The 20,894-nt window shown below is 60.7% G+C and overlaps 1 protein-coding gene across 1 annotated transcript in view; it reads right to left on the bottom strand.

Moving 5' to 3' along the window:
- Positions 1-493: 493 nt before the first annotated feature.
- Positions 494-20,894, bottom strand: part of LOC118007322 (thyroid peroxidase-like) — a 42,689-nt gene continuing 22,288 nt past the window's right edge. The window contains 10 exon segments of the mRNA XM_035000342.1: positions 494-634; positions 636-729; positions 5,168-5,267; positions 7,768-7,899; positions 12,332-12,502; positions 13,489-13,697; positions 14,271-14,508; positions 15,164-15,334; positions 16,437-16,695; positions 20,182-20,700. Of these exon segments, the coding sequence (XP_034856233.1) occupies positions 494-634; positions 636-729; positions 5,168-5,267; positions 7,768-7,899; positions 12,332-12,502; positions 13,489-13,697; positions 14,271-14,508; positions 15,164-15,334; positions 16,437-16,695; positions 20,182-20,700 (2,034 nt within the window).

Below are 20,894 nucleotides of genomic sequence, written 5' to 3'. Positions count from 1 at the left end.
ACGCGGATCCTGCTGTGGCGGGACGCCTCGGGGGACAGGGCCAGCCAGCTCCGCGCGTCCCGGTGACCACCTACGTCTCGGATGGGCGCGGGCACGCACTGACTTTAGTGCCCCATCTCGGTGGTCATGCAGACAAAGTAAAAGTAGTAACACGCAAGTCTAGACTGGTTGTCTCCACACTACTTGTGATGATTCCATTTTTTTTAAAAAGTGCATTCTAGAAGTGAACACTTTCAGCCTCTGGCTGTCTTCTTCGGCCGAGACTTGGGGTAACACTGAGGCGAATGCCTGCCCTCGGCTGTCAGTTTCGAAACCAGTTTGTACAAACGGCAAGCACTGTCATGATCTCGCTCTGGCTTACTCGTTCTGATTTGTCTACACTTTTTAAAAGGTAGGTTAAAATTTTCACAGCTCATCCTCTTGTATAAACCCAGTTTGCATGAGCAGTAAACACACAGCAGGCCCGTGCACAGCGGGACAGGACCGGCGGGGGTCACCGCACGAGGGACAGGACCAGGGTCTCCGTGATGGCCTCCTGGTCTGAATGGGCCTGCGTGACGTGTGGCGACCCTGCGTTCACCCAGGCGTGCACCCACCTGCCCTGCGCCCGGTGTGGGGGCACCAGGCTGTGGCACACTCGTGTCCCGGCATGCTCCATGGCCCGGCTGGCAGGTCCCTCTTCCATCTGCCTCCGCGATGGGCAGTGAGGCTTTACGGCCCGTGAGCGTCCTGTGGACAAGCACACATCTGGTTAGGGTGGTCACGACTCAGGAGAACCCCCCAGAGCCCATCACACACAATGTCACGTTGCCACTGTGATTGGAGGGGGGCTGGAACGCCGGTGCCTCCCCGATCCATCAGGCGAGGAGCCCGGGGCCCCAGTTACCGCAAAGAGAAGAGAGCGTTAAGGTGCAGCGTGGCCTGCACTGTTCTGCGGAGCCGGTCCAGCGCCAGGAACCCCCGCCACAGGCCACGAATCGCCCTGCCCAGAGACCGCCCCCAGCCCCAGTCCTGCCAAACTCATCTGATCCACTTCTGATTCCTGCAGAAATGCATTCGGAAAATCACAATCCCAGGAGAGAGACTGAACTGTGGGCAGGCTCCCCACTCCCTTTTTCTCTGTTGTTTTCCAGGCTCACTGCAGACACTTTGCATCTGGACGTAGGTTTCCTGATCCACGAACGTCTCAGAAGCACGTTGTGCTCCTGTCCTGCTGGGGCCGGTCCTGGTTGCATCTCCTCCTCGTCAGACCCTCACAATGCCGGGGGTCCCCAGGGTGTGAACAGCACCCTCCCGGACGACCAGCAGGCCCAGGGGAGTCACAGGGAAATTAGGGAATGTCACGGGAGGAATGGACGTGGACAGGACGCACTGGGACCCACGGGCACAGAGAACACCACACGCAGTGGGGACGATCCAGCAGTATGTGTCTATGTGGAAAAGAAGACAGACCTCGGGTAAGCCAGGTAACTGCAGCCGGCGGAGGGGCAGAAAGGACCAGCCAGAGTTGCAGAAGGAAGGACAGGGAGACCAGAGCAGAGACGTCTCGGGCACGGTTCAACCTCCCGCCTCACCCCCACCTCCGCCCCTGCCCGTGGCCGTGAGCGGGTGACACTGAGCTCTTCTGGGGGTCAGTGGCCCATGGGAGTGGGAGTGGGCACATCCGCCACTGATCCAGGACAGCGGCGCTGGGCACGTGGCCACCATTTTCCCGGAAGCACAAGAGGCTGGAGGTGCTTTGGATGAAGCCACGCGGCCCCGTGGCAAAGGGCTGGGTGGGAAGCAGGTGCCCAGACGCCAGGGCGTTTGTGGGTTGTGGACGCGGAGTCACTGGTGTGGACACAGCAGGGAGGGTGACCCGGGTGAGCACCCACTAATGGACTGTCCCGTGAGAGCCACCGCAGAGGGCAGTTCCTCGGGTCAGCCCACAAGGGGCAAAGCCCCCTCCGACGGCACCCTGTGCCCTCCCATCCCAGAGGACAAACCCCCCTTTCCAAGCTTCCCTCTCTCCCCAGGAGGACCAAACACCAGGAAGTTTCAAGCTCTCAACCAAAGCAGTTTCAAATACAAGAGGAAAGGCCTTTTGTTGTGGGGAGGGGAGCAGATCCCAGGGCCAGGGCTCGTGGAGAGGGCACTTCTGGGCGTGGCGGCAGGGCTGCGCTCTCCGGGGGCTTAGGTGCTGTCTGTCTGGTCCCCACAGAGGCCGCGGGCCCCCAGCCCTTTGCGAGTCAATACCTGCCTGTTCATGCGGCTCTGAGCGTCTCTGCGGCCCAACGGTCTGCTCGCCACGTCCTGACCAGCAAACAAAGTGGTGCTCGGTGGCGTGTATTAAGGCTCCAGAGTTGAGAATCCAGTGCGGTGGACACTTTCCTCCCAAATTTCCTGGAAATGTATCATTTGACGGGTGGCTGTCAATCTTAAATCTGTTTTCCTTGTGTGGCGTCTGGATGCACCTTTGCATAACGATAAGGGGACTGATGTCTAACGGAGACATTTACAACCACGTGAATACTAAGTTGTGGTCCCATCAGTTCTTCACAGTGTGGACATTCAGTCCATGGGATCGCAGCAACCAGCCCGTCCGGGGGTGTGTGCCCACGGCCTGTCTCGTTTCTACCGCTTTGTTCGTTTGGTGACCGGCTATGGGTTTTAATTACTGCCAATGTCTAAGCTTCTAAGACCAGGTGATCCTTAGGACTATTTCCTGCCACCAGCCCCACCTAAAACCAGAGACGCTGTTTAAACGTTAGTTGACATAATGTCTCCAACAGGTCAGCAGTGGTGCCTTGAAGAGGATGTAGGTGATGACCGGTCAGTGTTCATCAGAATGACAGCCTGAGGGCACCTGGGTGGCTCAGTCGTTAAGCGTCTGCCTTCGGCTCGGGTCCTGACCCCGGGGTCCTGGGATCGAGCCCCGCGTCGGGCTCCCTGCTCAGCGGGAAGCCTGCTTCTCCCTCTCCCACTCCCCCGGCTTGTGTTCCCTCTCTCACTGTGTCTCTCTGTCAAATAAATAAATAAAATCCTTAAAAAAAAAAAAAAAAGAATGACAGCCTGACAGTTTCGGCCCTGATGGCTCTGATGGGGACAGCCCAAATGGTGACGGTCCTGATGGTGATGGTCCTCATGGTGACGGCCTTCACAGTGACGGTCCTCACGTTGGTGGTCTTCATGGTGATGGCCCTGACAGTGATGGTCCTCATGGTGACAGTCTTCACAGTGACTGTCCTCATGGTGATGGCCCTGACGGTGATGGTCCTGACAGTGACAGTCCTGACAGTGACGGTCTTCACAGTGACGGTCCTCACGTTGGTGGTCTTCATGGTGACGGTCCTGATAGTGATGGCCCTGAAGGTGACAGTCTTCACAGTGATGGTCCTCACAGTGATGGCCCTCATGGTGACAGTCTTTATGGTGACGGTCCTCATGGTGATGGCCCTGATGGTGACGGTCCTGATGGTGACAGTCCTCACGGTGACTGTCCTCATGGTGACGGCCCTGACGGTGTGATCACACTTGGTGCCAAAGCAAACTGGGAGGAGGTGGGGGGGTGCGGTGCCCACGGCCAGGCCCCCAGACCCGGGCACAACTTGGGTCTCAGAAGCTATTCCAGCTGTTACCAGCGCGTGCGAGCGACACATTCTGCAAACAGACACCCCAGCACTGCTGTATTGGGTCCTGGGGCTTCAGTAACACCGGGCCACGGCCCCATGGGCTTGGCCACGGAAATCTGTTCTCTCCCCCTTCTGCAGTGTGGACGTGTGGGGTCATAATGTCGGGACAGCTGGCTCCTCCTGAGGCCGTGAGGAGCTCAGCTTCTGGGGGTTTTCTGGTGACCCTGCAGACGCATTCCCCAATCTCTGCCCTGATCTTCACCGGCCTTCACTCTGTGTGCGTCCCTGACCCTATTCCCCCTTCCCATGAGGACAGCAGACCTGTTAGATTGGGGACACCTACTCCGACACGACCCCACCTCAACTCATTACATCCCCAATGACGCTGCTTCCAAATATGTCACATGCCAAGGTACCAGAGGTCAGGTCTTCAACATGTGAATTTGGGGGATGCATTTCAGCCAGTAACAAAGACCTCACATGATCGAGAGCAGAGTTTAACGACATAATGGCTAGATTCACCTAGTCAGTGAGACCCACAGCTGCTGGGGGTTCGCATTAGCTGGTAAGCTGAAGGAATTCCTCACTGTGTCGTCTGAACAGTGGCACCCATTAGCTCTGCCAGAAGTTACGAACCTGCTAGAAAGTGTGTCATTTAAATACATTTACCAGACAGATGGTGAAGTCACGGGTCAGGTAAAGACGAGGAGGCAGAGGGGGTCTTGGGGTTAAAGGAGATGGGTGCTGGCAGGCCGAGCGGAGCCATCACGGGTCCCGGGGCGTTACCCCCCAGGTGCTCGGATAGGAGCCAGGCTGCGGCTGGCAGTGGAACGCGACGGTGGCCTCCTGGTGGTGACCCCCGACCACTGTGGTGGAGGGGCGGGGGGACGGGACCGCGGGGGGCGGCCGGGGAGCAGGCGCGGCAGTGGGCAAGGGCACCGCGGCAGACGCTCCGCGGCGGGGTGGGGGACCCAGACGGGTCCAGCCATGGCTTCTTCTAGTTTATGCCCATGAGAAAGTTCAGCAAGACTCTGAGCTTGATTCCTCAGAGCCACTGGTCAGGAAGGGGCAGCAGGGGGCAGACCCGTTTCCCACAGAGACACTCAGACCCCCCTCTGAAGGCCCCGCCACTCGGCCATTTTTAACATGAAAGTCCAACTTTCAAGTTCCCAATTCCCAGGAGTCTGCCCCGCGGTGGGGAGGGGGTACAGCTGAAGAATTGGTTTTTATCCAGGGATGACCTTTATTCTCCGAGAAACCTGTGTGAGACTCTCTGCTCCTAACGAGAGCATCTCATGCAACCAGGTGACGTTGCCAAGCATCCCCATCCCAGCATCTCCCTCCACAGGCACCTGACACCCCGAGGTATGCGGGTCACTGTTCCACCTTCATTACTTAAAGCATGATAAAGAACCAGAAGTCTAAGGCTTTGTACAAAATAGCTCTGGGGCTGGAGGGGTTCGGGGCACTGAGCATCTACACTGGCTTCTGAAACAGACCAGCCTTGCCCACGGGGGAGGAAACGGCCTCGTGTCAGCTTCAGTGGGAGCACTTACCACCGGCAAACCGCCGTCCAGGTGAGGCCTGCCAGGCCGCCGACCAACAGGGCGCCCAACACGATGGAGACCAGGGACGCCTTCGGGAGCCTCCCAGAGTCTGGGGAGAAGGAGCGGGTTAGCGAGCCCACCCGCCAAGGGCTGCAGCCAGTGTGCCCCACGAGCCCAGCCCACCCTGGTCCTGAGGGGCTCACCTCCACTTGCGACTGCCCAAAGCTGCCATTTCAACAGATGGGCTCTCCCGAACGTGAGGTGTGGGGAGAGCTGGTGGAGGGCACAGGGGTGCCTGCCCTTTCTCAGGCCATAGGCCCTCCCTCGAGGGCTGTCCAAGAGAGACGAGCGAGCCCCAGGCAGAGGGGCTGGGGACCTGGCCTGCCTCCATTGGGCTCAGAGAGGGGCCAAACGAGCAGGTGGTTGGAGGCGCAATTGAGCTTGCGCCCTTGGCAACCCTGCTTTTTGCAGAAGTGGGTAGAGGGTAAACTTCGGGGCACTGTCCGGGCGGTGGTCAGAGCCCTGTGGGGAAGCCGTGGGGGGCCAAACACAGCAGGTGTCCCAGCTATAGGCTCGACTGGAAGAAATGAGCAGGGTTGGCAGGTACAGACCAGAAGCGGCCATGGACGGGGAAGGAGTCTGCCGGGGGTGGCCTGGGACATGCCGGGTCTCAGGGAGGGGACTTGGGAAGCGTCTGAGCCACACCCAGAAAGTGGGGATAGACTAGGAGGCTTCTCCAGCCCTATCCTGTTCTGGGTCCCACCACCTGCCGAGGATGTGCCTGCGGGGCAAGGTGGGCTTTGGGATCCCCATGTATCGCCAGCTGTTCTGTGGGTGCAGGTCCGGTACCTACACATGTACCCCTTCCAAAGCTGCCGGCTCCCTGCTGGCCAAGCAGAAATACAGGAGGTCGGGACATCCACTTTCAAATAAAAGGTAAAATACTGTCAGCCAGCACAGGAGAGGCCCCGTGGTGAGCACGGCCCGCCCGGGCATCGTCCAGAGTGCGGGCACTGATTTTTCCAAGACAATAATGAGCGGGCTCCACAGACAAGCCCACCGTCCTCTGTGGCCTGTCACCTGCATCGAGCTAGCTCCCAGGCGGCAGCTGTGCGCTGCTCAGAGAGCTGCCCCTGGCCTCAGAGGGCAGACCGAGTGGGAGCGGGGACCCCTCGGCGGATTGCACGGCACCCCAGCCGGCTCAGCCTGCGCCCGTCTGGTGCCTGGAACGACTCTCCCCTGGCTCCGCCCCACCTGCCAGATGCCCACCTGTGTGGCTGTACGGAGATGGGTCTGAAGAGGTAACTGGGGTCAAACGAGGCCATGAGGCTGGGCCCCCATCCCAGTGACTGGTGTCCTGTGAGAAAGGACGACCCGGTGAGGACACGGGAGAGAGGCCTCACGACGAACAGCCCTGCCCACGCCTGGACCTCAGACTGCAGCCCCAGGACTGGGATAGCACACCTGCTGTGTGGTCCAGCCGGGCTGTTACAGCAGCTGAGCAAGAGAACGCACAGCTGTGGTCCCAAGACTCAAACCCAAACCAAACCGGAGCCAGCTGAGCCCTGATTCGTCTCCGGACACTGTTCCCAGGGCCTTCCTGGCTGCCGCGGGGTCTCCTTCATCCTCACCCGCCGGGGGGAGGCCCGCACGCGTGTTTGACCGAGAAGAGCTGTGCAAAAACGCACCTACACAAGCTTGCAAAGTGGTGCGGCTTTCCCGGAATTACCTGGAGGCTCATAAACTCAGCCTGTAGTACATCGTGGACACCAGTGGTTGTCGACGCAGGGAGCGGGGAGCAGGGCGACGGGGACGCAAGCCGACAACGGCTCCAGCAGACGACGGCGCCCCGACCCACCCAGGACAGGGTGACCATGTGCAAGGACCCAAATAAGAGTCACTATTTCTCAACACGTGCACCCTCAGGGTGCACTCGGCACGAAATCTCACTTTTCTGGGGCCAGCGTCATTCAGAGAGGCGGGGATGGGGTCTGGAGCAAACATCCCTGCGGAGGGCGTGGAGGGGCGCCCTTCACTTGCCAGAGCCGACGTTACAGAAGCACAGAAAGTCTTCCCGGGCAGACTCGGCACTGCTGACCCGGGGCCCTCGGCTCAGCCTGCAGGCTCCGGATCCGCCATCCCAGGCGGGGAACTGCCCTGACCCCCTTCCTGTGAGTGTGTGCGGCATGGGACCAGACTGCCTCGCTGGGCGGCCTTCCGACGGCCATTTTAGATATTTTCCTGAAAACCCTGAACGCGAGAGCTGCTGCTTTCTAGTTTTTTGTGACCAATAGTGGTCTAGCTGCAGATACATGGAGAATAAATGTTCAAACAGAGAAAAACTGTGAGTAAAGCTAGAGGCTTCTCCAGGAGGAGGCACCGTGGAGAGGGGCAGAGGGAAAGCATGTGAGGAGGACACGGGGTGCAGCCCACGGCCAGGGGCGCACGCGGTAGGCCACCAACAGTCACCTGATGGTGCGGCCCCATCACTCTCGCCCACGCGTGACGGCGGGACACACGTGTTCACGGGCGCAGTGCAGCCGGGAGGATGACCCTGCCACCATCCGTAGGGCCTATCGCCCACTCAGGACGCGGAGGAGTGCACTCACCTACACATGTCCTTCCGTCCTCCCCCAGCACGTAGGGATCCGTGCACTCACACCTGAAGCTGCCCTTGGTGTTCCTGCACCGGGCCGACGGGTGGCAGGGAGGGTGTGTGACGTCTTCACACTCGTTGATATCTGCACAGACCACACGGAGGTCAGGCAATGTCGCTGTCCTCCCCGTCCCCCGGTGGCTCCGGCCCTCACCCCGGAGGCACCTGCACTCTCCCCAAACCGTGGGCAAGAGAATCCGAGAACCCCCAGTACCCTGTCAGCCGTGCCCCCTTGTGCCAGGCCTCTGCCTGAGCACCCGCTCTCTCCTTGCCAGGGGGTGTCCTCTGAGGTCAGCCCGACAGTCGGCCACTTTGTGACCACGCTGCATGGCGTGACCATGACGCTGTGCAGGAGACCCCGCCCACACTGATGCTGTCCGGTCCCTCCCGGGCTGATGGCTCGCTTCCATTCAGACTTTGTGCCAAGTGCTCGTGCCTGAGCATGAGGGGAGCCAGCATGGCCGGGGTGTGCCGTGGGGCCACTGGGAGCTCACGGCACGCTGGGCAGCTGTGCCTCATCAGATGTGGGGTCCGATGGGGGTGGAGGATGCTGGCACCTTCCACACCGAGTGGCACCTGGCCTGGTGGGGGATGGGAGCGTGGGGGCCGGGGGTGGCCAGGGCAGGGCTGGGTCTGTGCGTCCGCTCGGACTGTTTTCCCACCAGACGGCTCACCCTCAGAGAGCTTGCGAGACCCCACGACCCTTGGCCCTGACCACGGGGGAAGCACTGGCTTCCCAGCCCTGAGCTGGAGCCTGCACTCCCAGGCCCGGTGAGCTGGTGTGTTTGGGCGAGCCACCGTCACTGAGGGAGGGGTTCTGCCCTCACGTCTTCTTCTGCCGGAAACCTGGAACCCTTGCCGGATTCCCAAGGCCTGTTTCCACATGACCTGCTGTGTCCATTTTTCTGCCAGTAACGTTTCTTTTCTGGCCAATTCCAGGAAACACGGGTGGTCTTAGTGTCAGCAGACAACGTCTGTTACAGATCCGAGCACGTGTTGAATAAATAAGACCATCACACCCTCTCAGGCCGTCCTGTGTTTGGGGAATGACGCGAACACCAGCTCGGCCTTTACCACTAGCCGAGCCAGGCTCTGCCCCTTTGCCTTCATCCGGACCCTGTGCCACCAACGGTCCTGGATGACATGGGGACAGGGCGCACGGGCACTTGCCTGGTGGAGGCTGGACCCCTGCCTAGGCCGGCGTCTGGCCACAGAGTGACGCTCGCCTCCCAGGGCGCAGGTGGGGAACTCGGAGCCTGACCAGAGCTGAGTGACAAACGTAAGCCATGGGTGTTGTCCACGGGGCAAGTGCACGTGGGGCTGCAGGGCGGGGTTGCTCCTGACGCGGAGGCCGAGGGTGAGGGCTGTGCCCCAAGACAGACTTCTCCCACATGTAAATGGGCATAATTATGTACCTTCAAGGAGCCGGGGTCAGGACTGCAGCGTGCTTTTTGGGGACACGCTTCGCCCAAGTCAGTGACCCCGTACTTTCTGGTCTCCCTGCCCGGGGAAGCCGCAGGGCAGGTGGGACAGACCCACACGGGTCTCAGGCCCGCTGAGTCCCCAGATTCCCGGGTCGATCCGCGTGAGGGAGGCTCGCCTACCCGTCCAGCATTGTTTCCCGTCCCCTGAGCACAGGATGCTGGCCGGGGCCTCACTGTCAGTGGACAGGAGCATGGCTTTGTTCATCTATCACACATCCTCTTGGCTACGAGGGGCAAAGGGCCACAGACACCCCACTTTTTGTCCACTATGAATTCCCGACTTCAAAGCCCTCAAAAGAGACTCATTACAGTTAATTTGACAGATTTCTCTCTCCATCCCTTTCTTGTGGGTGGGTTAGCGGATGAGTAGGGTTTGAGTGAAGAGAAGAGTGCATCTCATCAGATCTGCGTGTTAATCCTGCTGTGAGCCCGGCTTTCCTGCCCGCAGCCGTGGCCGTGTGCACCGAGGACCCGCGGAGGCTCTTAGTTTTGCCACATGAAACTGCACTGTTCACGAGTCTGTTTCCCCTTGTGATTCTCGATCTAGAAACTCCCGGCGTGGGCACAGATCAGGTGGGAAATGTTTGTGTATGTTAATAGTACATTTATACCATCCACTGCTCCTCATTGGTTTCTGGACTTTGTTTAAAGATATTCTATCTTAATTATGCATTAGGACAAAACACAGCATTGTGTAAGTAAAGAGTCAATACCCTCTCCTTTCTCATTCCATCTCACTGTGCCGAGTTTGAAACCAAGATTAACGAGCCATCGTCTTCAGGGAGACATTTACAAATATTTTACAAATAAACAGCCTCCATTGTTTTTTAAAAAGTCTAAGCAGGTTCCTGTTACGCCCATCGCTGTGCGTTTTTACTCTGATGTTTCATGGACAGCACTGCACGTCAGTGGACATACTGCTGATGTTTTCCGCATGGGGTCACGGTGTGGATGCACCGAAATCCAAGCCAGCCGCTCCTGACGCATGGTGTTCATGATGCTGGCTCCATGCCCCGTGCTTCTGCTGTGCATTTGACTCAGGAACTGAGAAGCCGCGAGGGGAACCGATGACCATCCCCAGTTTACGTTTGCAGACGCGGAGTCACAGAGGCTGTGGGTTTGGGAGGCAGACCGAGGAGCCACTGAGGTGGCCAGGCCAGGCACGTGGGGCGTGGACCAGGTCAGGGCCAGCGGGGAGCAGGGTCCAGTTAGAGCAGGTTACCAGCCTTCCCAGACCCGCCCCGCCCAGCCAGGGTCTCGGTAACCGTGCAGGTCCCGACTCGGGGACGCTGGGAGCCCTGGAGCGGCTGCCTCTGCTGCCACAACACCCGGGCCGTGCCCCCAGCAGCCCTCAGGTTCACCCTGTCACCCCCAGGAGCACCCGTCAGGCTCAGAACTGAGCCGAGGCTCACGGCTAGCGGTCAGTACGAGCCGGGCACAGCTGGGCGTGCACTGCCCACTTCAGGGGGAGAGTAATTGTTGGTTGAGGGATTAAGGAAGAAGAAAGGCATGATGGGTGGGCTGGGAAGGGACGTCAAGAATAGAGATTGGGGGTCACGAATACCGAAAACAGCCAAAATCAACACATCAAATGTCCAGGCATTTAGGTAAAAGGGTGTGAGGCACACAGCACTGTGCGTTCCTGTAAGGCGAACTTTCTGGAAGGCGAATCCCTGACAGAGCTCTCTGGGAGGTCTCCCTGCCCTCGATCACGCCCTGGCGAGGCACAGGGTATCCACCAGCCCAGCTGCTCACACCTGCTTGTGCCAATCTGGGTGCAAAGGTTTCCCAGTGCGGTCATGAGTTTGGCACCAAAGTCCCGGCCCCGGCAGGCTCTGACCTGGCTGTTTCTGTGCCATGGGCTGTCCCTCAGGGGCACTCCCTGGACCTGGTTCTGGAGCCGGCGACCCGGCTCCCCGTGAGACCCTGCCGCGAGCCTGGCAGGTGCATGGGACTGTGGCGTCGTGGGTCCGGGTGCTCATGGTCTCGCTCAGTCTTCCTATAGGATTTAGAGCCCGAAGCTGGAGCACTGCTGCCCTCCCACGACAGGGCAGTCCGGACATCCAAAACCGAATCGGGCATTTTTGTTACTGAGGAGAACACTGACCATCTGAACCATTTTTAACTGTGCATTTTGGAGGCATTCATATGCAACTGTCACTACCACCCATCCCCAGAGTTTTCATCATCTTACACACGAGTCCTTCTCTCCCTTCCCTGTGCCGAGCTACATGCAGCTCATGACGAGCAGCCTGCACGCGGCTCCACGCCTGACACCAGGCTCCTGTCACAGCTGGCCGTGGCCGCGGTCCGTGGGCCCGCGAGTCCGTTGTGCGTGCTTCCAGCTGCCAGCATCGCTTCCCCGGCCACCACCTCGTGCCTGCTGACAGGGTCGCGAGTTCAGGTTGTGGGTCATTTCTGAAGGAGTCACCAGGAATCCCCGACCTCGGGGTCCGATGCACAGAGGGCCCCCGGGGACGTCCCTGCTGCCCGCTTCTCTGCAGGAGCGACTTGGGGACCCAGGCCCGTCACCTGAGCTCTGCACCCTGCCCCTGACACTGTTCCAAGCAGCCGAGCGCGAGGTGGCTCGGGGCACCGGGGGCAGACCCCGGAGGCTCCCACCTGCACTCGCGTTCTGGCTGCAAGTCCCCACCCGGGCGCACGCAGCCCAGCGCACACGGGGTGAGGATGCAGCCGGGTGACAAGTCTGTTGTGGGCTGTTTGGAGTGGAAGCATTTCTCTCTGGTTTCATCTGAGGAACGGGCTCTAGAAGCTCTTCCTGTAAGTCACTAACGTGCCCCCTTCCCTGCCTGCGTCACCGTGACGGTCTCGATGCTTCGTTATCTAGAAAGGGGCCGCTGGGGCGCATGCCGGCCCCGGCGGGAACGCCATATCGGTGCCAACGCGATGCCTGGGAAGACGCCGCCAGCCAGACGCACCCTTTTGTGAACGACACTTATCCTTACTTCCTGTTTGAAAGCTGCAGATTCGGGGGTAAAGTCGGTAAAGCCTGTGTGCCCAGGAGCCACTGACCTCTGCAGACGGGGGGCTGGGGATCCGCGCCGCGGGGGGAGCAGGCCACCTGCTCCTGGCCTTGCAGCCGGAACCCGTGGTGGCAGGAGAACACGAGCACGCGCCGCCCAGACTCGCCGCAGAGCGCGAAGCCCCCGTTGTCCACGCCGTCCGGGAGGCTGCACGCGTCCCCTGCGCCCGGGCGGAAGACAGACACCGCTCACTGCCCGGCCCGCCCGCGGGGGCCCCACGTCCCACGGTTCCGTCCAGGCCGCGCGCGACGGGGTGCGGCGGCGATGAGGAGCCAGCCCCACGCGCCTCGGGTCGCCGCTCTGAGCCAACCCCTCCAGCCATGTCCCCACCCAACACGCCGCTCCCGCTCACCCAGCCCGGGGCTGGCAGTCACGATGGCGCCCGGCGCCTTCCTCCTGCCTGGGGGCCCCCTCGGGCCCCTCAGCTCCCCCCCTCCTCACCTCCCCCACCCCCTCACCCTCTCACCTTCCCCCCTTCACCTCACCACCCTCACCCCACCACCCCCTCAATCTCTCACCTCCCCATCTCCTCACCTCCCTCACCTTCTCACCTCATCTCCTCACCTCCCTCACTTCCCCCATCCCTTCATCTTCCTCATCTCCCCCATCTCCTCACCCTCTAACCTCCTCACCCCTTCACCTTTCCCAACCCCTCAACCCCTCACCTCTTCAGCTCCCCATCTCTCCCACCTCCTCACCTCCCCACCCCCTCATCCCTTACCTCCTCACACCCTCACATCCTCATCCCCTCACCCCCTTTCCCCCTCACCTCATCTCTTCACCTCCCTCACCCCCTCGCTTCCTCTCCACTCACCTCCCCACCTCCCTCACTTCCCTCATCTCCCCCACTTTCTTGCCTTTCCGAATTCCCACCTCCCAGCTGGAGCCGCCTCTACCACAGCTTAGCGGGGCACACAGCTTCCTGACACTGGGTGCATCTCTGTGGACGTGCCACAGAGGCTCAGTGGACGCCTTGTGCCCCAAGCCCCATGCGCTCATCCACCCACCGCCCACCCCCACTCGGGGGTTACGTGCACAGCTCAGACTTGGGGTGCTCACCTCCCCCTCTGGGTGTGCCTTTTGGCACGTGACATCCTTGAAAACAATCCACATGCACAACATAATTTAAAATGGGCTTCACGTCACCTTGAGGAAGGGCCTCCCTCCACATGTCCAGGTTCAGACCCGGAATGTTCTCGCATGACTCAAAGTCCCGCGGGAATCTCCCGATTTGGAAGGCGTCAGTGGGCACGCTGGGGAGGCCCGTGTTGTCACAGATGACCCGGGACAGGGAATGCCTCGCCAGCTCGCGCCGCTGGGCCTCGGTGAACACCCCGCTGCTCTCCCACCAGAACCTGCAGGGGAGGAGAGAGCCGAGCATGCTGCAGGGGAGTCCGCGACCGAGGGTGCCTCCCGTCAGGGCAGACAGGGTGTCCTGTGCGGTCCTCCGCGTCGCGTGTTCCCAGACTCCTCACTCTTGACAAGCTGGGCCCGGGATCAGGAGCTGGCTTGGCTGACTCCCCCAGGGACCTTCAAGGGGCGGGGGCCCAGGCCGAGCCGACAGAGGGCAGCAAACCCACCCCGCGCTCGGATGCCGTCCTGGGCCTGGGTCTCACGCCTCGGTCCGCGCCCACCTGCCCAAATCGGCAGCCGTGTGAGAGGACACCCAAAGGTGGGTTTCTGGGTGTCAGAAACACCTGTGCTCTCCACATGACGTCCGCTCACACGTGAGACCGGGTCCTTCGGACGCATCAACGGCAGCTCTCGCTTCTAGTGCTCAGCGTGCTCATGCCGCCAACGCTGCGTTTCTGTGATGACCCGGGTTCACGGCCCCACAGAGACGGCCGGGCTGCGTGAGTGCCCACGACACAGCTGTGTTGGGACCGTGTGGAGTGGGGGCCACAGAAGAGCCCAGCGGCAGTACCCACCGGTCCCCGTCCCGCAGGGCCTTCATCTGCCTCCCGATGAGGCACGCGAACAGCGGACCCGTGCGGGCCTGGGGGAGGAAGGTCTCGGCCAGGCCGCCCAGCCAGACGTCGATGTTGTCGGGGTGCCCATACAGGTCCATTATCCGGCCGGCGATGCTCGCGTTGGCCATGGCGGTGCGCAGGTCGGCCCACGTCTCCAGTCTGGGCAGGCCGCAGAACTCCCTCCACGCGTTGTAGCCTGCAGGGGCGGGGGGTTGCCGGTGTTCTTGCCCTCCATCCACGTGCCCGCCCCGCCTGCCTCACCAGAGCTGGCTCCACCCGGATCTGCAGTTGCAGCAGGCAGGGTTGACCAGAGAGCTGAACTACAGGAGCCCCAGGAGGAAAGGCCACGGTGGGCAGGGTGTCAGGGCCAGCCTCAGGGAGCGGTGGGGAGGGTTGGGACAGGTGAGGGGGATGGAGTTGGAGTGGGCACAGCAAGTGGGAGTGGGGAGCCGGGGGCGGGCCCGAGAAGAGGGTCCCCATCCACAGAGTGGCCAGGGGATGGGACCGCTGGTGAGTGACCACCCTGGAGGCAGCTGAGGATGTGTGCTGGCCCCAGGGGAGGTGAGAGGGAGGGGCGGGCAGGACAGCGGCCCTCGGACTTCCCAAAAAGCGCCAGGCCAGACCACCTCCCTCTCCCTGTTTGGGGACTGCTTCCGCCCCACTGGGAGGCCCTGGGCACCCTGTGGGCCTCTGTCCTCGAAGCAACACTGAATGGGCTCCCGGTGGAGGAACCAGAGCGCTGTAAGTTGGCCGGAGACTGGAGACACTGCTTCCAAAGAACAGCTGTGAGGTGGCCGCCGCCACGGCTCAGGCAGGAGGGGAGCCCAGGGAGGAGCCGGGGGCGGGCAAACCTGGCAGGCCGTGGTCCCGGCCGCGTTGCAGGTTGATGGACGCCAGGTCCAGCCTGCCCGAGCTCCCCAGCACGAACAGCCTCTCCGTCAGCTCCTCGTTCATCAGCTGGTCCTGCACCTGCAGCTTGGCTGGTCTCGCGAGAAGGCCCCTCACCAGGGGGTCCAAACCACCTGGAAAACATCATGGAAGAGGCGCGGTCATCTCCTGAGTCCTGGAGGAACAGTAATAATACCTCACATAGCAAACTCTGCTTGTTCTTAACAAGGTCAGGAATTCAAGGTCACGAATTCACTTTAAGCGATCCTGAGAATTTCCAAGTACTGCTTGGGTTCCGCCGTGTGGATCCCCAGGGACTGACCAGCAGGTGCAGGGGCAGGCCTCACGTCTGAAGGGGACCCAGAGAAGGAGCCAAGCAGTCCTGAAGTTTTCGTGTTGTATCCCGTGGCAGAAGGTGGCTGAACAGAGGTGGGTCGGTCGGGGCACCTGCTCCCCTCACCTCCAAGTGCCAGCCCTCTCCACAGGACCCCTTATGGAAAAGCCCACCTCTGGGCTCCCTCCCACCCCGATCACGTGGGTCCTTTATCACGCCTGCCTAGCCTCCTGGCGCTCCAACAACACAACCCAGAAAGTGCACGCGCTCTGGCCTGTGGGGGGTAGCCTGGGTGCCATCGAAGGACGGGGTCCTGGTGACCTGGCTGACCCTGGCCTCTCTCCGTCATGCTCCGCACACATTCACGTGGGAGCAAAGATCGCGTGTGGTGACTGCTTCCCCTCCCCTCCCCCTGCTGCGTCCACTGGGTGCCAGGCACCCTTTGCAACAGGCCAGAAGCTTCTAGAAGGAGGATGTTGGGAGGACAAGGGGTACAAACAACCCTTCCCAGGCCCTGTTGTGCGGACGTTCATGCTCCAGTGCTCTGTGGGGGGGACGAGGCAGGAGCAGGCTGCATGTTTAATGGGGAAGATGCTGTTATTTACACTGAACAGGTGCACATGGGTCTCTACTTCAGTAGCTCTGAAATAATAGGTCAGAGGTACTTGCACCTGGGGTGGTTGCCCTGTGAGCTCTGAAGAACGTCAGAAACCCTAGGGGAGATGTCTGGATGAGCAGGTTAGCCTTTAAAAGACTTTAAATGCATCTGTTTCCCCTATAAACACTGATATTATGCAGCCCCGTGTGATGCGAGGTGAAAGCAGGCCCTCGCCGTGGGGTGGTGGGCACTTTCGGGGAGCCGGCGGGAGGGAGGCCAATCTCCAGCAGGAGGGGAAGCCCACCTTCCTTGAGAAGCCTCCACGGGCTGAAGAAGGCGTCCTGCAGCCGCAGAGGGGGAAGGCCGGGGTGCTCCTGGAAGCGGGCGTCCAGCCGCCTCACCAGCGGGTGCACCGTGGCATGGCCGAAGCGGAAAGCGGCCGTGGAAAACACATTGGACACGGTGGGGTCCACAGCGGGGTCGTAGCCCTCATAGGGGCCCACGTGCTGCTGGAAGGCCTCGGGGCCCAGGACTTTGGGAACATAGTCCCGCATGGTAATGATCTACGGAGAGAGGAAAACAGGAGAGCTTCTGAGCAGGGGCTACCGGCAGCAGGGCCCACGGTGCCAGACTTGGGCCACACCCAGCAACAGGGAAGGACTTCCTCCTGAGCATCCCCTGGGAGGCAGAGTTGTCCCGGGAGGAACATGCCATCCAGGTAAGGGAACAGGTGAACAGGTGAATGGATCCAAAGAGCATCCTCACAGCTCTTACACTTACGGAGCTGGGGGGCATGTCAGTGACACCCCCAAACACCCCTCAGGGCAGGGCAGGCCACGTAAAGCTTGGGAGTGCACCACGCAGAGACTGGCTGCCACACTGCACTCCTCCCCCAACCTCTTCGCCCCCTTCACCGTGGGCACTCCATCAATGCTGAGCTCAGAAGAGAAGTCAGAGGGCGCCTGGGTGGCTCAGTTGGTTAAGCGACTGCCTTCGGCTCGGGTCATGATCCTGGAGTCCCGGGATCGAGTCCCGCATTGGGCTCCCTGCTCGGCAGGGAGTCTGCTTCTCCCTCTGACCCTCCTCCCTCTCATGCTCTCTGTCTCTCATTCTCTCTCTCGCAAATAAATAAAATCTTAAAAAAAAAAAATTAAAAAAAAAAAAAAGAAGAAGAGAAGTCAGAGATCTAGGTGTTTCAAGGAACCTGAGAAGCAGAGGCTCAGGATTCAGACCCGTGAGCTCAAATCCCACCTCCTACTTCTTAGCTGTGCGAGTCTGGGGGGTGGGGTGCTGGGTGGCCTCTCTGACCTGGCTTCCTTTTCTGGAAAAGCCTTTTTCATGGAGTTTTTGTGAGAGTAGGAAACATGCATGGCTTTCTCTGTTGGGTCTGTTGTGTGGTCTCCATATGGCAGATACATTTGTTGCCCGGAGTGGGTCAGTGCGTGTGGAGGACCCCCTCCCCAGGAGCTGTAAGGAAATGACACACCGCCTGAAGTTTACTTGTGATCTGAATGGCTCTGGCAGATTAAAAGTTATGCCGGGACCCCTGTGTTATTCCTTCTTTTCCCCCTGAGTTGTTCTGTCAGTTTGTAAGTTCTTTGTAATGGAAACACGAAGGAAAGGGGCTGGCAGGGGTCTCCACAGGAGCCAAAACCATGCGTGTGTTTTGTAAATGAGGCCTCGTTCTATTTTGGTCTCCGCCTGGAAGATGCACCGCGTTATCTAAAGGGACAGGACAGACCTGGCACTCGAGCCTCGGCAGGTGCCTTTTGTGATCACTGGACCACGCCGTCCGCTGACTGGACTGGGTCTCTCTCCGCTCGCCCTGCCCTGCACTAAGGCCTCAAAGTGAGTTCTCACAAGGGTGTTTGTTTGTTTGTTCTGGTACTCAGGAGTTCTGCGAGCCGGCTGCAGGGACCTTCATGGGACGGTGGTGGGGCTGTGGCGGCCGGGGAAGAAGCTCAGGTCTGAGGCCCAGGCGGGCATGGCCGTGGGCAGCACAGGTCTACGACTGTGGATTCACTGCGGGGGAGCACCCTCCCCTCCGCAGAGCATCAGCCCCGGTCTCTGATTCCAGCGCCCGTGCCGTGAGGAGCCCCGTCAGCAGTAACAAGGCGGCCATAGTCCTGTGGTTTCTGTTTGGTGCGTGCTCCCCAGAGGATTAGGTACAAGGGCTCTGCTTGTAGATTTAACAGTAATTCCTTTGCTGTAAAAATCAGTGTCAAATTCTTTCAGTATTTAAAAAGATTTTGGTCAATAAATGACATCCAGTGAGGTATAAGCCAATGGGAAAGACTGTCCCAGAACATGAAGGTCTTCGGTTGTAGCTTATCAGTTCAGCAGACAAGCTGTTCACATTCTCCGACTGTTGGAAGAAACAACAGCCACCATCTGCATCTGTATAATAGGTCCCTTCCAAACAAGATGTGTTTTCTGAATGCATGATCTGTACTTTGCAGGAGTGCAGCGGGAGTGGCAGCTGCTGGTAGGCAGCCTCCCACTTGGCCAAAGGTGCCGCAGCCATGCTTTCACCTCTGGGGCCTGGAAGACGCCGAATGGAGGCTGGTCCAGGGCTCCTTGCCAGATGGGTCATCCCTGAGCCGGTTCAGCGACGAGTGAGGAGCACCTGGGTCACTGATCAGCACGCAGAGTAGTGACGACTTAGTCGTGCAGAACCTGGCCCTCAGCCCAGGTTGGCGCCACAGGCTTGTCCTCGGGCTTCTCCACACAGGAGGTCGGTGTGGCTCTTGCTGCCCCACTTCTGCTTCTTGTCCCCACAGCACAAGGGAAACGGCCTTCCTCTTCCCCGCCAGGGACACTAGACAGCTTTAAATTGCAGTGGAAACAATTCTAATGACGTCTGCTTCCCTTTCTCTGAAGTTTGACTTGGGTCCCAGTGGGCACAGGGCGCATTGTCCCGACATGCAGAGGCACGAGCAGGGAGGGAGAGCCCGGGGACACGCCTGCACAGGGCTGTCTGTCCTGGGGCAGAGGGGACCCTGGAACGAGCTGCAGAGGAAGTCGGGGCAAAGCCTCAGTGGGGAGCAGCGCGGGGCCCTGGCGGACAGGGCGGGGCTGGCGAGAGGCTGTGCAGGTGCAGGAGGCAGTCGGGGCGCCGCTGCTTCAGGTGCGGGGGGGTGGGGCAGGAGCCAAGGCCGGCCACGTGTCCCTGGGCCTAGCTGCTCAGATCTGGGTGGCAGCCATGGAGCTGGGCGTGCTCTCTCTCTTCTAATTTGCAGACCTTCTTCTTAGTGACATACTGCTCTTCAGGAGAGGAGCGATCCAGACCACGGAAGCAGCAAAGAGGGACAGCCTTGCGAGAACCCGCCGGACGCAGCCCTCATCTCGGGAAGGGTTTTATCAACACAAACGCAACCTCTTGTTATTTTAGGGTTTCCGAGGTATTTGCCAAAAACACCGAAGAGAAGCTATTGACTGAGAAAAACACACTAGGGAATCTGAAAGTGAACGGTGAAGCCGAGAAACGTGGACATGTCCTGGCATGACGCTGGGAGCTGGGCTTCCCGCACGCACTCCCGAGTGCCCACTTTGTGCACAGCCCGGTCCAGCGGCGGACCGCGCGTGCCCACGGAGCTCGTGTTCGGGAAGGGCCACAGGCACACACAACCAAGCACGCCGCTGTCGGGGACACAGCCGGGAGGACTCCCTGCGGCAGAGGCGGGGGCAAGACACCCCAGCGGGAGCCGGGGAACCACTCCCCTGAGCCTGACTCGGACACCACTTTGTTCAAGGTCAGATCATGTCCGACAAGCTATTTGAAACAGTGACAGGTTTCCAGGTCGCACTGTACGCTGTCCTCCAGATCTGCCTAAACCCCGCTCACAGATCCTATATGGCTCCCACTTCCATGTCACTAACTACGCGTGTTCTCACACTTCGCAGGGGACCTTGTCCAGACCTAGCTGCGTGCGGAACGGAAGCCTCGGGCCCTCGGCTTGCGGGCCGGGACCCCACTTTCTACTCTGAGCCCGCCCCCACACGCCCCTGCGCCCCCACGAGCACGCGGGGCGCCGCAGGGCCTTGCGCACCTGGTGCAGGGCGCCCACCACCTTGCGCGCCTCCTGGTAGGTGGTGTCGGCACTCCAGTGCGCGTTGAGAGCCTTGAGCGCGGACGCCAGGCGGTTGTGCTCACGCAGCCAGAGCGTGTGCACGGCTGTCAGAGCGGGCACCTCGCTGGCACGGCCGTCCCCCGCCAGGAAGCAGGGCGCTCCGGCCGTCCCGCGGGGGCCGGGCTCAGGCGCGCAGGCCGTGGGCGCGGGCGGCCGCGTGAAGGGCAGGTAGGCGCGGCCCGCGTCCCCGTGGCGCGTGTTGACCCGCAGCAGCCCCTCGGCGCTGGTCCAGTTGCGCAGCTGCTTCTCCGAGGCCGGGGAGCTGCCGTACACCGTGGACGCGTCCAGGAACGAGGTCAGCCCGTTCATCTGCTGTCGCGGGTTGGCCGAGGTCAGGTTGCCAAAGAAGGCGCCTTGGATCCCGGAGCCACAGGCGGCAGAGGAGCGGTAAAACGGCAAACAGGCGCCGCCTGCAGTCCCCGAGGCGTTGCTGGGCAGCTGCGGGAAAGGGCACACGGGGTCACCCAGCCTCTGCGGACACCGGAAGCTCAGGCTGGCCGCGGCCCTGGGCCGCCGGGCAGCGTTCTCTGCGGGTCCACTCCTGCCTGTTGCCCTCAGTTCCAGCCTGCCACGGGCTCCTGCCGGGGTCAGCGTGCCGAGAGGGGGACCCCCGCCCCCGCCGGGGTCAGCGT

This window comes from Mirounga leonina, unplaced genomic scaffold (genome assembly GCF_011800145.1).
Source record: "Mirounga leonina isolate KUSES-001 unplaced genomic scaffold, KU_Mleo_1.0 Mir_118, whole genome shotgun sequence".
Classification (NCBI taxonomy): domain Eukaryota; kingdom Metazoa; phylum Chordata; class Mammalia; order Carnivora; family Phocidae; genus Mirounga; species Mirounga leonina.
The sequence above is the reverse complement of the archived record's forward strand: the minus strand, read 5'-3'. Positions and strand labels throughout refer to the sequence as shown.